The sequence below is a fragment of the Manis javanica genome, chromosome 15 (genome assembly GCF_040802235.1).
Source record: "Manis javanica isolate MJ-LG chromosome 15, MJ_LKY, whole genome shotgun sequence".
NCBI lineage: Eukaryota > Metazoa > Chordata > Mammalia > Pholidota > Manidae > Manis > Manis javanica.
In genome coordinates, this window is record NC_133170.1 from 33482668 (window position 1) to 33498158 (window position 15491).

The 15491-nt window shown below is 53.9% G+C and overlaps 1 protein-coding gene across 27 annotated transcripts in view; it reads right to left on the reverse strand.

Moving 5' to 3' along the window:
* Positions 1-3330: 3330 nt before the first annotated feature.
* Positions 3331-15491, reverse strand: part of MICAL3 (microtubule associated monooxygenase, calponin and LIM domain containing 3) — a 215597-nt gene continuing 203436 nt past the window's right edge. For 18 of the 27 annotated variants that reach the window (XM_073222424.1, XM_073222431.1, XM_073222430.1 and 15 more), the window contains 4 exons: positions 12394-12459; positions 10073-10172; positions 9872-9945; positions 3331-9790 (listed from right to left, as the gene is read on the reverse strand). In XM_073222424.1, the coding sequence (XP_073078525.1) occupies positions 9606-9790; positions 9872-9945; positions 10073-10172; positions 12394-12459 (425 nt within the window). In that variant the 3' untranslated portion in view covers positions 3331-9605. Of the gene's footprint in view, positions 9791-9871; positions 9946-10072; positions 10173-12393; positions 12460-15491 lie in introns of those variants that run through there. The other 9 variants (XM_073222429.1, XM_073222425.1, XM_073222427.1 and 6 more) reach the window with 4 other exon arrangements.

The following is a 15491-nucleotide window of genomic DNA, read 5'->3' on the forward strand; positions in this document are numbered from 1 at the left end:
AGAATGCAATGTATGCAGCATGGTGGCTATAGTTAGCAATACTATATTGAATATTTGAAAGTTGCTAAGAAAATTAATCTTAAAAGTTCTCATCACAAAAAAATTGTATCTGTATGAGGTAATGGATGTTAACTAAACTTAGTTTGTTGATCATTTCAGAATATATGCATATACCAAATCATTAGGTTGTTCACCTGAAACTAATACAATGTTATATGTCAATCTCAGTAAAACTGGAGAAAAGAAAGAAGTCCTTTCCCTCATAGGTCATAAAAATATTATTTTCTCTGTTTCATACATCTGTAATTTTTTACATCTTGGTCTTTAATCCACCTCAAGTTTATCTTTATATGTGGTGTTACCTAGAAACTGATTTCCATTTTCTTTATATGGTGAGCCCATTTTCCAAACACTGTTTGCAAAACAATCCGTCCTTCCTATTGGTTTGTGGGGGCTCCTTAAAGACAGCCTGGGCTTCCATGGTCCCTCTGGTGTTCTGTGCAGGCCCCTTGTTCCAATGGTCATTCCCAAAATGTACTGGTTTTGTGATGGTGGCTTTACATTAGGTCTTAACATGGTCAATACAATCCCCCTACTCTTCCTTTTCAAGGTTGTTCCAGCTATTTGTGGAGTTTCTGATCCATCCCAGAAGGCAGGTTCTGGGGCAGAGCCAGGAAGGAAAGCACTGGAAGGAAGAAATGGGAAGAGATGCAAAGTCGGGAAGGTGGGAGGACTGTCAGCTTAGCTCAGCAGTGGGCTTGTCTGTGCAGGGATAGCACAGGTACAGGGCACAACGGGAGCTCTGCACGAGCCAGCAGTGCCCTGGGGAGACAGACGACCTGAGACAGAGGCATGTGGGCATTGGGAGGGAGACGGGGTTGCAGACTGGGGTCTGGGTGGGCTGCCCCGGGGAGGCTGGCGGAGGCTGGTGAGCCTTTAGCATAGTGCTTGAGCTCAGCCTTTGCAGTTCGGTTTCTTGGCTCTGTTCCTTACTAGCTGCTGTGCAAAGCCCTGGGCACAATACCTGTGTGGTCTGATGTTCTGTTTTCTCAACGACAAAGTGGGTATAATAATGCCTCTGAATACAGGACTGGTACAGAATCTGTGCTCTAATATTACCTATTAAATGGAGAAGAGAGGAGCAGTATGTTAGGCATAAAGTCAAAATGAGCAAGGCAGCTTCTCAGCAGCACCAGGAAACTCCGAGGTCCTTGGCATTCCTGGGTTTGCGAACAAGGAGGCAGCCAGTGGTAGTACAAAGTTCAAAGTTGTACGAGTAAATGAAGTACATACAGGTTGCAGGCACAGTGTCTGGCACACGGCAAGGCCTTAGCTGTGGCTGCTGTTGTGAAGCACTGTCCCCTCCCCCTGCCTGCTCGTGACCTCTAGTGCTGCTCTGCAGCCCCTCAGGGCCCCTTGTGCTTCCGCTGCCTGCACCTGGACTTGGTCACTGACTTCTCTAGGAGCCTCTCATTTCCCCACAGGGCCTGCGCCCAGCATAGCCTCAGGCTCCCAGTAGACCTCAGGTGCCCTGGGAACCTGCGGGGGAAGGAGGGGAGGCAGGAGGGCAGCAGCCCGGCTCTGCCCCCACTATAACTCAGCACCTGTTGAGTCGCTAAGTCAGAGTGACCAGTCTGAGATTTCCAATATTATCTTAGGCAGCCTTTCCCTCTGAACCTTTCTATCAGGGCTACCAACCAAGAGTTGCCAGTGAGGCCCCCACCCACGGAATCAAAGCGGAGTGACTTTCGGAGAGATGCTCCCAAGGCCTAAGGGGCTGGACAATTTGAGAACAGTGCTGGCTCTGCCAGGACAGCTGCAGCGGAACTTCCCGGGGAGGTGGGCTGACTGCCAGAGCGCCTGGTCCTCCAGCCTTTGAACCCCCCAGGGCGCAGCCTCTTCACACTCGCCTTCCTCTTGCCCCTGCCCTGCCTGAAGTCGTCTGCTTGGATGTTGGCCAAGGGCAGGGAGTAGGGCTCCTGGCACGGGTGAGGGCAGGGGCCTCACCTGTTCACATGACCTGTTGGAGGCCAGAATGTTGAGAAGGGCAGATCAGTGTCCCGAATGCGGCTCAAAGCTGCACAGATCAAGAGCGCCGTGCGGTAGGGCAGAGTGCCGTGTGGGCCTTGGTGTCCCTCGAGCAAGGCCTGAGACTCTCGCTGTTGTGGCCGTGCACACCAGGGCTGACCTGTGGCCGAACAGCAATGTCTGGCTCTGAGTTACGAAGGCGAGGAGGCACAGGCCTCACCTAACGTGAAGCTTCCAGCCTCACTGCTGCTGGGTTTCCCTATACTCAGTCTGCCTGCCTTCCTTCCCTACAGAGGCTGTGCTGAGCCTCAGGTGTCCAAATTTCCTGGGACCCAGACCTGAGCAGCCGCTGCCGGGTCTGATCACAGGCACACCGTGGGCTCCCAGGAGGGCGCTGCACTCTGCTCAGCACCACACGGTGGCCCCTTCCCTGGCTGGACTCACTGCTCAGCTCTCAGCCAAGGTCAGCTCTTAGGCATCTGTTTATGCCTAAGGTGCCAGGTCTGGTCCCCACAGCTGGATGAGGGCTGGTCATGTCCCTCAGTTCTCCCCTGGGCCTTGGAGAATTCCCCAGGGAAGAAAAAGGTATGGGCTTTCCTTCATTCTGTTGCTTCCACTTGTTTAAGCACTAAGTTCTTTGCCCACCTCCAACTCTTGAGCAGAAAGCACATACTTCCCAGGCCAGGTGGGCAAGGGGGCCAGGCTGCAGGGCTGCCCAGCCTCTGCTGCTCACAGGCCTTGTCCCAACCTGGCCTTGAAGTGGGTAGGTTCCTAATTGATCATCCCTGATTGGGTAGTTAGCTTCTCAGTCCAGACGTCTGTTGTCTTAAGCCCGTCATCCCGCCTTCCCTAGGGCAGGACCCTCCTCCCCCCATCAGCCTCTGCACTGCACGGCCAGCTTCCACCCCCTGGAGATGGAGCAGCACCAGATGCTGATGGAGGCGCTGTCTTCAGTGGGGCAAAAAGAATTCTTCTGCCTGCCCTTTCACTTCAAGATGCATGACAAGGTGGAGGGAAGGAGGGGAGGGGAATGCTTGCTAGCTCAGGGTCACAGGCCAGCAGAAGTGGCTGCACCAGGAGAGCTCTGGAACCCCATTAGGGCAGCTGCAGTGTCCCCAGCCCCTCAGCACAGCCCTTCTGGAGGCCAGCCAGTGGGCTGCGGTCACTGCCCAGGTGGGCAGGTGATCCTGGTACTGGGGCCCCATGGAGGCAAGGTGCCCCCACAGCCCTTGTTTTACGGGCACATCCCAGTCCCCTAGGCGTGTGAATTTGCTTACTGAGGGGAAATGATACTCTTTCACACAGAAGACAAAAATAATGACTGTCTTTATTCTGCTTTTTGCCCACCAGTGTGAACAGTGGTGGGTAGACATGCGCCCACCACACTGAGGATGCTTTCTATTTGCTCCCACTTTCCTTCCCATGAAGACTCTAAAAATTAGCCATGAGCAGGGTAAGCAGGGCTCTTCTCAGATGCAGGTGAACTTAGGTTACATCCCAGGCGAATCACTGCCAGGCCAGCGGCATGAGGGCCACCTCAGCCAGCACGGTGTTCCAGAAAACCTGTCTTCTCCATGTCTCCCAAATGTCCTGTGGAACGCAGCAGGGCCCTGGCGGCTCTCCACCTCCCAGGAGTGGGGTGCTCGCAAGGGACGCTGGTTACCACCTTCGGAGTTAAAGCTCTGCTGCCCTCTGGGTCGCTGAGCGCTGGCTTGCTCCCAGACCAGACTAGTGTCAAGCGCGAAGCGCTGAGGCCCAGTCCCGTCCGGCTCTGGCACACACCCCTCCACGTGATCCTCCTGCTCGCCCCAAACAGATTTTTTTACAGGTGATTTTAAGAACAATTTGATGAGGACTTAAAACATTAATTACTGGGGCCAGAAATGTTATTCTGTCCCTCTATGAGGCTGGTACCAAGTGAAGTCTGGCCCTGGTTACATTTTTTAACTGGTATTTAATTCTTTAAAAAACATTTCTTTAAAAAAAGTTAAGCAAAATGCAGCTGGGAAAGGGAGCCACTGGCTGTCAGGTGCTTCTGGTCATGTCTTTTCTCCCACAGGGAAGACCTGACGTCCAGCCTCTTGGGGAGACAACCTGGTGGCCATAGTGCAGAGCCAAGGGGCCCATAGGAGATTCTCTGCCCAGTGACTTGTTTTCCTTGTTACTCGCTGTGCCAGTTGCCTGTGGCACATGCAGGGAACCCCAGCTCAGCACCCAACACTGATCCCTTGATGCTGACTGGATGGCTCCACCCTTAGTGACTGCGGAGGCCTGGGAGCAGGTCAAAGGCAGCTGTCTCAGGGGGAGGTGGCTGATGCTGGTGGCTCTGGGCTGCAGAGATGGCACAGAAAGTCAGGAGTGCTGGCTCAGGCATGCCCTGCAGTGGCCGGCCAGGGTCCTGGGATCGCTGCCTGTGCAGAGGACCAGTGTCTGTCTAGTAAGTTACATTCCCGAGAGGAGATGGAAGATTCAGCCCCACATTTACTATCATGAAAAATAAATGCACAGGCCCACAGGCTCCAGGCAGATCTGAGGTTACCTGGTGGGAGAGTCAGCCCCCAGGGGTGTGGGGTGAAGTTCCCACAGCCCTCCTCACCCCTTCCTCATGTGTACGCTAGTCACCACCGCTTAATAGGTCTGTGCCTGTCCGCAGGCTGGTCCAAGAACCTCAGACCCTTTGATGTCCTGCCCTCCCACGGATCCTGTGGTTTGGTCACCAGCCCAGGTTAGATGGAGGGAAGGAGGCCCTGATCAATTAAGGGATGTGCCTAAGGCGATGTCTGATGCTGGGGAGGAGGCAGAGAGAAGCCTGTCTGATCTGGAACCCTAACCCACCAACTCCCACTCCCTACTGCCCTCACAGGGAGCCTTGACTCTTTCATACAGGTGTGAAGGGCGCACACCTGCTCCTGCCACCCGGGGGCCCCTCTCCAGCCTGGAGGGTGTCCCAGCCACCTACTTAGCAAGCATTTGATACAGCCATCCTCTTCCGGGCTCTCGGATGCTGGCCGGTGTGGGGAAATCTGCCCCTTGGGTCCTGCCTGGCCAGCCCCAGGGCTGGGCCACTCCCACGGCTCCAAGGCCAATGTCCGGCCTACCTCAGAACTAGATGCCCACTCCAGTTCAGAAAGGCCACGCTGGGTGTGGAAAAGGGCAGTGTGTGTGCACACCACGGACTGTCCCCTTCTGTGCCGCTCCTGTTAACAAGTGGCTTCTCAGGCAGAGGCAGTCGGCAAACGTGGGCTACACACAGAAGCCTGAACCCCAACTAAATCTAATGTAGGCTCTTGGCAGTCGGCACACGGAGTAGGGCCATCCCAGAATGTTTCCCGTTAAAGTCCAGCAGCAGCAGGCTGTCAGGAGTGTCCCCCGAGTGCCTCTGTGACTCTGGGTGCCTGACACAGGCTCCTGGGTTCAGAGCGCCAAGGCGCAGCTCTGGCCCCCAAGGCTGGTGTTTTGGTGGGCCCTAACTCACCTAGGAGGATGGCTTCTTCCCCTCCCTGCTGGGGGAGGGCTTCGCAGCACGTAGCCCAGAGGGGGTGTCTCAAGCAGGCAGCCCAGCCAGCTCATGAAGTGAAGTGAAATGCATGCGCCCTCCGCTGGTTCGCTGGCCCTGAGGAGGGACTCTGAGCACTCAGGGCGTGGGGCTTCAGGGCTCACTGGACACAGCAGCTTCGGGGAAGGGGGTGCAGGTGCTCTGGAGGAGGCCCTGGCAGTGGCCTCCTGCAGTCTTCCACTTGGGCTGCCTGCTGGGCACTAGCAGCTCTGGCCCCATGTGCTTGCTGTGAACTGGAGGCACATCCTGCCTGCCTCTCACTCGAATCAAAGGGAGGCCCTCTGAGGACAGCATCAGCACGGGTGCCCCTGGGCTCCACTGTCCTGCCCAGCAGGCACAGCCGTGACCCAGCTATCCTTTCGGGAATCTAGGGCCACAGTATACCTTATTTTTTCTGCCTACGATGTCCACATTTGTGCCAGCTAGGCCCCTCTCGTCCTTCTGGGATAGCTGACAGCCAGCTTCCATGCAGTGGCCTTAAGCCTGCCTCCATTACTGCTCCAGGCAGCAGTGCAGCACCTTGGGCTGTGGCTGCAACCTGCTATGCTCCTGATAGGTCAGCGCACAAGGGGAAGATGACAGCTGGACTGTGCCTCCGTTTGGAAAAGCAGCTTAGGAGGCTGCTTGTAGCAGAAAGGAGTTGGCCAGATCATTCCCTTTGATATCTGGAGGATGATTCCCATCTACAGAAAGGTGACATCAGCTCTAAGACCCTATGCACTAACTGTTCACAGGGACATGGACACATCTGAACAATTTAAGCCTGGAGGCTGCAGAGCCCACACTATTGGTCAGCTTTGTCAAAGGACACATCTGCCCGGCCGGGAAGTGCACAGGCTGCTAGGAGCACGGGGCTACTCCAACTTAACAGAACACACTTAATCTCTGCAGTGGAGTGCTGGTGCTTGGCTTTCAAGAGCTTGAACCCTGACCCACCAACTCCCCCTTGGCTTTCAAGAGCTCCACACTTGGCTGCTCTGGACATTTTCCAAAGTGGTAGCAGCTGACGGCTCAGCCAGGATAACATGGAGAACTAAAAAACACACAACTAAGAAGAGTTGTATTCTTTAAGCCACCTTGTACACACCACACACACGCTAGACGTCAAATGACTTGCATGGATACTGCCTACCCAAGAACAGTGGGTGGTGGAATGTGGAAATGCATCCTGGCTCATGGTCAAGTCCAGCAGAGCCATTTGAGGAATGCACTCTGTATTTCTTTAGAGACTTTATTGCCCAATAAAATGGCTCATTCCCCTTTGTAGCTCCCTTGTTACAACCTTTAAAATGTTCTTCTTGAAACTCCTTCACTTCCTGCCCCACTGAAAAATTTCTTTTTTGAAAGGATATAGCATAGTTATCACTGCTGGTCAGAAGCAGCTGGAGCAAAGGCCCGAGGCTGCCATCTGAGCAGGGGTTTGCATAGGGTTACAGCCCACACAGACCTGCTGGCCCCTTGATGCCAAGCCTGGCTGACCTCTGTGGTGACCTGTGTCTGGGCTCACTTACACTGGAATTACTACATTTCACTGTTTTGTTTTCCCCTGCTCCCCCTGCCTTCAAGGGGACTGAACTCTTGGGAAGCAAATCTTCCTGGAGCTGTGTGCATGTCTGGAGTTGGAAAACATTCCATGCAGCATTTCAACAGGGTACGAACAGAAACTACAAACCAGTGGTTATAAAATGGGAGCTTAAATAAAACAAGTGCTCTACTAGAACCTGGAGTGGTAACACTGTTGGGAGTGGGGCCCTCCTGTAGGTTTGTGGATTTTTGAAGCTTCTATGCAGCCTTCAGACCCTTTCTAGTCACTGCAGGCACAGTGTGGGCTTCGGAAGGAGGCAGGGGTGTAGAAGGCTGACCAATACTGGCCAGCACCTGGGGGCACCTCGCTGGCTGCATCCCTGCAGGCACTTCGCATGGCTCCCTCGTTCTGGGGCTAGCGGGAGCAATCAGGGTCGGAGGTGCTGTCCGGGGCCTGGCCACGTAGGCTGGCAGGAGGTGGAGAGGGCTGGGAAAAGGCCACACCAGCAGTGAAGACTGGCCACAGGACCAATTTTATTGGAAGGCTGGGGTTTAAAGATGGAACCTAGAACACAGTCCCCTCCCCACTATCAAGAAAAGAGAATAAAAATGGAGACTGTGCTGTCAGATGGGAAGTGAAGCCAAAGCTGTGGCGGCTGTCAGCAGCATATCCCTGGGACTCCGCAGGACGGGTGGCAGCTGTGGACAGAGTGGAGAGTAAGACAGCCTTTTGGTCCTCCATAGCAAGAGCGGCTGTTCAAGTCGAGGCACAGTGTGGTTTGCAGGAAGGTTGGTGTGGACGCCCACCTGCCTACCCTCAGGGATATCTGAAAAGGTGCCAGGCCTCCATTCTCCCTGCCCTAGCCTGTCTCCACCCAGAGTTGGCCAGGGAGCCTTCCTAACCAGCCTGGGACTGACAGGAGCCTGGGGCTGGCTGCTTGCTTATGCCATGCATGGCCAGGTGCTGCCTCACCAGGGTCCTCACGGTGGCTCCATGAGCCATCCCACCAGCCTCCAGTTGAGCCACGAGCAACATGTATTTGACCCGGAGCTAGTGCTTACCACCTCCTGCCTCCTGGTGAAGATGCAGGCACAGGGAGGTTTAGGCTGGAGCAGCGAGCGGCCTGTGAGACACGTGTGGCCCGACACCTGTCGCAGCATGTGCACCTCCATCCGGCTGGCTCAGGAGGGTGCCACAGTCTCACCACATGCCATCTCAGCCAGCCTGGGAGAGGGCGCACCTGCAACTTTCTTTAATTAATAAATGTGTTGTGGGAGGTGAGATCCTGACACCAAAGTTGAGAGAACAATGGGTTCTACAGAGCCAGGATTCCAACAGGGACAGGCAAGCGGCCTTCAACTGTGCAGACACATACCCTCGACAAGTGGTGGTGCAGACATGGACGTCTGGTGCCACAGCGAGAGCTGAAAGCGGGGTGTGGGTGGAGGGGGAGGGGCCGACACTGAGTGTGGGCAGGGACAGGTGGCTGTGAGGGGGGAACCACACGATGCCAGTGGTCAGCAACACCATGAAGGCTAATAAATAGACAGGGTAACAAGCACTCAGCCTGGGACGGGGTGTGCAGGACGCAGAGACCCCTGCCACTCCTACAGCAGGTGCAGGTGACCAGTGTCTCTAGTAAAGACATAAAAATGAAGCCACTTCTTTTCAAGTATTAAAAAAATAAGTTAATTGACAAAAAGCGTCCAAAGCAGCTGAGCATCTTACCAGGCAGTCAGCTTCGTTTCAGTGTGCAAACACAGGAAAAACACCAAGGAACAAGGTAACCTCCTGCCTCGATGTGGAGCGCTGAGCAGTGGCGCCTGCCTGTCCACTGGGGCTTGGGATGTAGGGCCTCTCCCACCCCAAAAGTCTGGATTTTCCAGTGTCAAAATGGTTGTGAATTAAAAGCAAAATGTAGCAGTCTACAGGCTTTGGGCCACAGCCAGAGAGGGGGCCTCAGGCACTTGGCCACTCAGGGCCCAGTGTGTGGTGCAGGCCGGGGGGCAGGCTCTCCGGGCCCCAGAGCTGGGTGGGTGCTGCCCCTCCTGGGTCAGGACTCAACACTTTTGCTTTTTCGGGAAAAGCATCTTTGACTCTTTGGTAGTGCTTCAGGCGCATGAAGACAGCTGCTCCCACGCTCGCAGGGCTACCCTCGGGCAATGGTTCTGTCAGGGGCAGCAGCCTCCTCCCCTCAACAGCGTGCCTATGGGTGGAGAGGCCCCAGCCACCATAAGCCTGGGCAGCGAGCAGGCATTTCGTTTCACGCCGTCTTCTCTCCCTGAAGCGGGAGGTCAGGCTGGGCCTCTCTGCGGGCGCCCGACCATCTCAGTATCTCTTCACCTGGGTTTTCCGCAGCACAGATGCCTGGCCTGATTTTCTAGAGGCACATGGGCATTTGAGTGCAAACTCCCAGGCCTTCTCCAGTCTGGGACTCGGTGGTCTGGAGGAGCCCAGCCCTGGTCAGGTGGGTGCTGCAAGGGCGTGCGCAGGGGCTCAGGACCAGTTCAGGCTGAAGCCCTTTGACAGCATGACAGCCTCCAGGTCCCTGTCCTCCTCTTTCTCTCGCAGCCGCTGCTCCTCTAACAAGGCCACGAGGGAGTCTCTCTGCTCGACCACATCCAGCATCTCATTCAGGATCCTCTTCTCCTCTGACAGCTCCTCCTCCGTCTTCAGGTGATCTGGGCAGCAGCCGGAGACGTTAGGTCTGAGGCCAGGATGCAGCAGCCCCCGCCCCCGCCCCCGCCCTGGCTCCCTCTCACCTTCCACTGCCATCCGCTCCCGGAGCTCCTGCTGCAGCCGGCTCTGCCGGTCCTCCAGTTCCAGCTCCCGGGCACTGGCATTGCAGGCGAGGGGTGATATGAAACAGTGACTTGGGGACTGTGTCTCCTCATCCCTTAAATTAGGGGACAGACCCTGAGCTGATGCCCCCTTAGCTGGGTCCCTGCCCAAGGGCTACTCACAAAATCATCAGCTCTGACTCGTAGCGCACCATGGCATTTTTCTCTTGCACCAGCTTGAACCACTCCTGCATCAGCTTCGGGTCGTCCTTCTTGCCCATGCCTGCCAAGCCAGAAGGTGTGTCAGGCGCGGCGGGTGTGCACCGTCCACCCGCCGGGAGGGATCAGCACACGGAGGCAGACGTGCAAAGAGCCGAGCAGGATGCGGCCGGAACACTCCTGAGCCAGGGCTGAGGCGGCCTGTGCCTGACCTAGTGGGCCTGCCTTCCACCTGTCCTTCTGGACTGGCTCTCACCCCTCAGGAACCTGGTCCCGGCTGATTTGGACCTCACTCACTGGTCATCTCTTGGTATGTTTCCAATGCTCTGCCCTCCTTTATTCTTTTCTCGTTCATCTAGTATGTTTGGTACTTGCTATGGACTATGTCCGTTTTGAGGGAAACAGTCTAATGAAAAAGACTCTAATGAAAAAGGAACTATACTCATTAACCCAGCCCTTCCCAGGGAGGCGTCCCCTCCGGGCCACTGGCACTGACACTTCTATCCTGACCAAGGAGGCACCCTTCTTTGCTTGTGGCCTCTCAGGCTTCCTGATAAACTCTCCCACAAGTCCCACATATCCTGGGGTGACTCTGAGGTTTCCTACCAGGGCAGAGAAACAGAAACAAGGAGGCAGCTTCCCTGCCGGCTAACTCGGCCTGTCCTCACCGACACAGGATGGTCTCTGAATCTCCATGGGGAGAGGCCTGGCCCCGCTGTGCCCACCTGCAGCAGGAGGATGGAAGGAAGGGCTCTCCAGGGGATACACCACCCAGAGAGGGAACCAGTTCCTTTCCCCTGGAGCACAAAGAAGCTCATAGCAATAGTGTGGTCCTGCCCAAAGGCAAGAGACTGTGCCAGAGGGTTTTCAATATTTTTGGATTACAAACCATTTTGAGAATCTTAGGAAAGCTAGGGACACACCCAACAGTTAGTATAGAACTCCAGGCTGTTCACAGGCTTCCTGAAGCCCACCTGTGGGCACCAAGCGAAGAGGCACTGGACTGGGAAACCTTCTAAAGTGCTTTCTGTTTTATGAGCCACATGGTTGGAATTTCTACCCCAGTGAAGACACCGGGCACACACCATCCAGTGGGACGCTGCTCACGGCCTCCCTGTGCTCTCCCCACTGGCACTCTGTGCACAGACAACTCTCTGTGGGTCTGTTTGCTTGACAAGCATGAGGCCCAAGCCAGGTACTCTGTCAACAGGGCCGCACTCGGGCAGGGCAGACGAGTTGCACTCACGTGAGCAGGGTCCGTGTGCGGCCATGCTCCCGGGTGAGGCCCTGCCTATGTCCTACTCTGAAGGGTGGAAGCTCCCACCTGGGCAGCCAGGCCTGATGCTGCGGAGTGTGAGCCGGGGCATCTGTGGGCCCCAGCTCTCCTCACCCAACCCAACAGAGTTGGTCCTTTGGCTTTTCACGCAGCCCATGGCTCAGTTCCACGCATTCCATTCTGAGGGTCTCTGCACAGTGTGCCCACGTGGCCATGGAGATGGAGTTCTGAGGCATGCAAGCTGCCCAGGTGGCGTCTTGCCCTCCTCCCCACCTCCCATGTGCAAGGACAGAAAATTCCATCAGGAGACATCTGAACACCACTCACGAGCTGTGCTAGAGACTGTTCACAGCTGATGAGCAAAGGCACAGGGCAGGGCAGATGACAGATGTGGGCACCACAGAGGGCAGGGAAGGCCAGTGAGGGCCAGTCACGGCCGCACTCCCCTCCCCTCCCCCATGCCTTTTCAAGGACGATCTTATCACAACAGACTTCAAATCAGACAAACTAAAAACTAAACAAAACAAAACCACACCCACACTCAGCAAGACACAGGGTAGAGAAATCTGCTTTTAGCAGTTGTTTTGGAAAAGAATTTGCGAGGCGTTTGTTGCAGATCAGTTCTTCTAAGGGCAGTATTCCTCGACTAGGCCATACAAGTCGCTGCCTTGCAGAGGGGAGGGTCCCCGCCTGTGTCCGTGGTCCCTCTACCTGCTACATTTGAGACCAAAAGGCTCAAGCACAAATGGAGGTGCAGAAGCCTGGTGCGCCCGGCCACAGCCTGTAAGGTCCACGCCTGGAGGCTCTCTGGCTTCACTCCAAACCCCGGTCCTCCCGAGACAGTCAAAGGGATACTGTACTTTTTAAGAAACTGCCACATACTGGTGGAATTTTGTAACGGGCTACATCAAATGTCGAAGCAGGAAAGAGAACTAGCTGGGGTTCTGTCCCTGTTGGACAGGTGTCGCTATGGCCCCTGAGAGGTGGTGGAGGATGCGGGTTACGTTACCTTCCTGGACACAGCACGGGCAGAAGGAGAGAGGTCTACGCCGTGGAGTCCCGCCACTGGGCTCGACTTCAAAAGGGACCAGACAAGGAGGAGGAGGAGACGGAGGAATACAAAAAGGAAGAGGAGGAGGAGGAGTTTAGAAGTGGAGAGGGAAAGGAAGAGGTGAATAAAAAACAAGCAGAGGACAAAAAGCATAAAAAGTGAGAAAGGAACAACAGGAGGAAAGGAAAAAAATACAAGAAATGGAAAAGCAGAAACAAGGGAAACAAAGTCTACAAATGAATTAAGTCCTTTTTTTCAGCACAGAAACTGAACCAGGCAGACCCAGGCACAGGGCGACAGTTCCCGACAGGGGCGTGTCCTGTACAGGAATGAGTGGTCCCCGCCCCGGTGGGGGGTCAGGCAGGTGGCCGGTGAAGTCAGTGGGTCTGCTTCCTCTGCTCCTTCCTGGGAGGGCAGTGACGCTGTGCTGTCACCACATGGGGCCTTTTGGACTTCGGGTGTCGGGCTCCCTCCTCAGAAATGCCCAGCGTACCTGGACAGCGCTGCCCGAGATCGTGTCCAATATGCAGCCTCTGCTGCTGGGTGTGCAAGTGGCAAACCCACAGGAAGCGTTCTAAGCTGTCACCACAGACACATGCGCTCCAGGTAAAACAAACTGTGGGTGAGCCTGCCTGCAGAAGGAAGCTGCAAGTCTACAGAGGAAGCGCCTGCTCGTGTCGTGGGCTTTCAGGGCTCTGGTGCCTGCAGCACTGTGAATCCTGAGCCATAACGTGCTGGGGAAGACTTATCCACACAGAAGCAACTTTCACCAGTCCACGGCATGGTGCCCCACATGCCCAGGAGAGCCAACCGTGCCCTTTCTTTCTGCCCCACCCATCTCCACGGAGGGGGCCAATGCCACAACCGGGGAAGGCGGTCACACTTCGGACCATAAGACCAAAAAGGGGGTGAGCTGACAGGACATGCCAAAAACTCAGTTACAATGCTGTTAAGAGTCGTGGACGGGGCGACTGAGAGACGACAATGTGCAGAGAGGCATCTCTATTACGCAGGGAGACCTGACAGTTACTCCAGGAAGAGGAAGAGGAGCTCAGCAAGGGACCATCACAGAGCCACAGGGCACACACAGGGGACATTGAGCCAGAAGGGGCAGCTTGGGACAGGGAGGTTTTATAATTGGAACAGGGTTTGAGAAATAATCCGGTTTTAGCCAACAGAAGGGCCAAACAGATAAGCTACTAGCTGAGAGGCCCTTCTACTTTGCTAAAGCAGCACACCTCTTTCTCTGAAGCCCTCACAGCACCCCCACAGCTTGTGCAAGTGATTCTGACATCAGGTGTAACTTCAATACTGCAGCCCGAGACTGTGTGCATGTGCAATGCTGATCCTGCCCAGAGTTCAAAACAGAGATGACAGTGACCACCTGATGTGCCGGGGCAGGGGAGAAGGGTTCCTTCCCTAAAAAATACACCTTGCTTATAGCCGATCCACATTCAGCCTTCTTTGTTTCAAGGTGCAGTTGGTGCTGGTGCCCAGAACACCTGCATAAACCCCACGAACCACGATGTCTGTGAACAATCTCTGCCACTTCCTTGGACTGATGTTAGGCGCATATGCTGTGGTGCAGTGTTAAATGTCCACATTCATTAGCAAGGGACAGTGACATGATACACAATCAACACACATTCAGAGTAACAAAGTCAGTGTCTGCACATGTGCTTGCTGCATATCACAAAATACAGCTTTTAGCTCCTTTTATATAGACCACATCCTCACATACCCTTTCTAGTACAGAAGACAATATGAGATAACAGAATATTCAGAACAGGAATTAGGAAATGAAATTAGAAAAGGGGGCATTAGGTAAATCAAGTGTTCTTTTAAGTTTCACAGGCTGCCGGCAGCCCGAACTGGCCAGAAGGGCCGCCCCCCAGCAGGTGGTGGGGGGGCTCAGGCTTGCGCCCCTCTTCTTTAGACTTTTGCTGCATGCACCAAACTTCCGTATGTACGTACATTTGTAAACAGGAAAAAATTTCCAGTAAGTACTGCCATAAACAAAAGAAACAGAGGGGAAAACTGACCCAACAAGTGGAGCACCTCCCAGACTTGAACCTGAAATGGGTGATGGGCACAGAGACACAGATTCTGAGTGTAGTTTCCTTGCCTTCTTAGGACATGTGAGAAATAGATTATTTGGTTCACTAGTTCTAAGGACAAAGATGTCAAGCTATGGAAATAGAAGTGTTTTTTTTTTGAGAGGGCATCTCTCATAGAAATAGAAGCTTTTTAAATTTGTTTTTCTAATGCCAGGGTGGTAAGTTCTTGTCTCTTTGTATTGGGCGCCACACCTATCACCTCTCAAACCATTTCTGGGTCCTCTGGGCTCCAGTCACCACTCCTGAGGGACCCTGGGGTCTGGTCCCGGTTGACGGTCTGCACTCTCATGCTGGACGGCTGCCTGCCTCCAGCCTTCTGCAAACGACTTGCCCATCTTTTTGCCTTGGCAGCACACTGAGTCTCTTCCTCTGAAGCAGTGCTCCCTCTGAGATGTGACCACTGCTGCTGGTCTCCAGAGCCCCCACCTGACATGTGGAGGCAGGTGATATGGGTCAGCCACTTCTTTTTTTTTTTGCTAAATACAAAGTAAATATCTTTGTATTTTCCTGCTGGGTCAGAAATACAAGGAGACCTGGACAAATCCACCAATCACTGTGAATATTTTAGCTTATCCCTCTTACAAATTGCTATATCAAACATACAAAAATTCAGTAATAATATAATTGAGTAATTCAGAAAATTGAGCTATGAAAGTTATAAGATTACTCCTATGCAACCACTGAGTATATACAGAATGTAGACTATATATATGTATACATATATATATTTTTTGGTATTATTAATATATTATTATTGAACAACATTATGGTTACTAGACTCCTCCTATTATCAAGTCCCCCCTACATACCCCATTACAGTCACTGTCCGTCAGCATAGTAAGATACTACAGAATCATTACTTGTCTTCTCTGTTATACTGCCTTCCCCGTGCCCCACCTATATTATGTGTGCTAATTGTAATGCCCCTTTTTCCTCCTT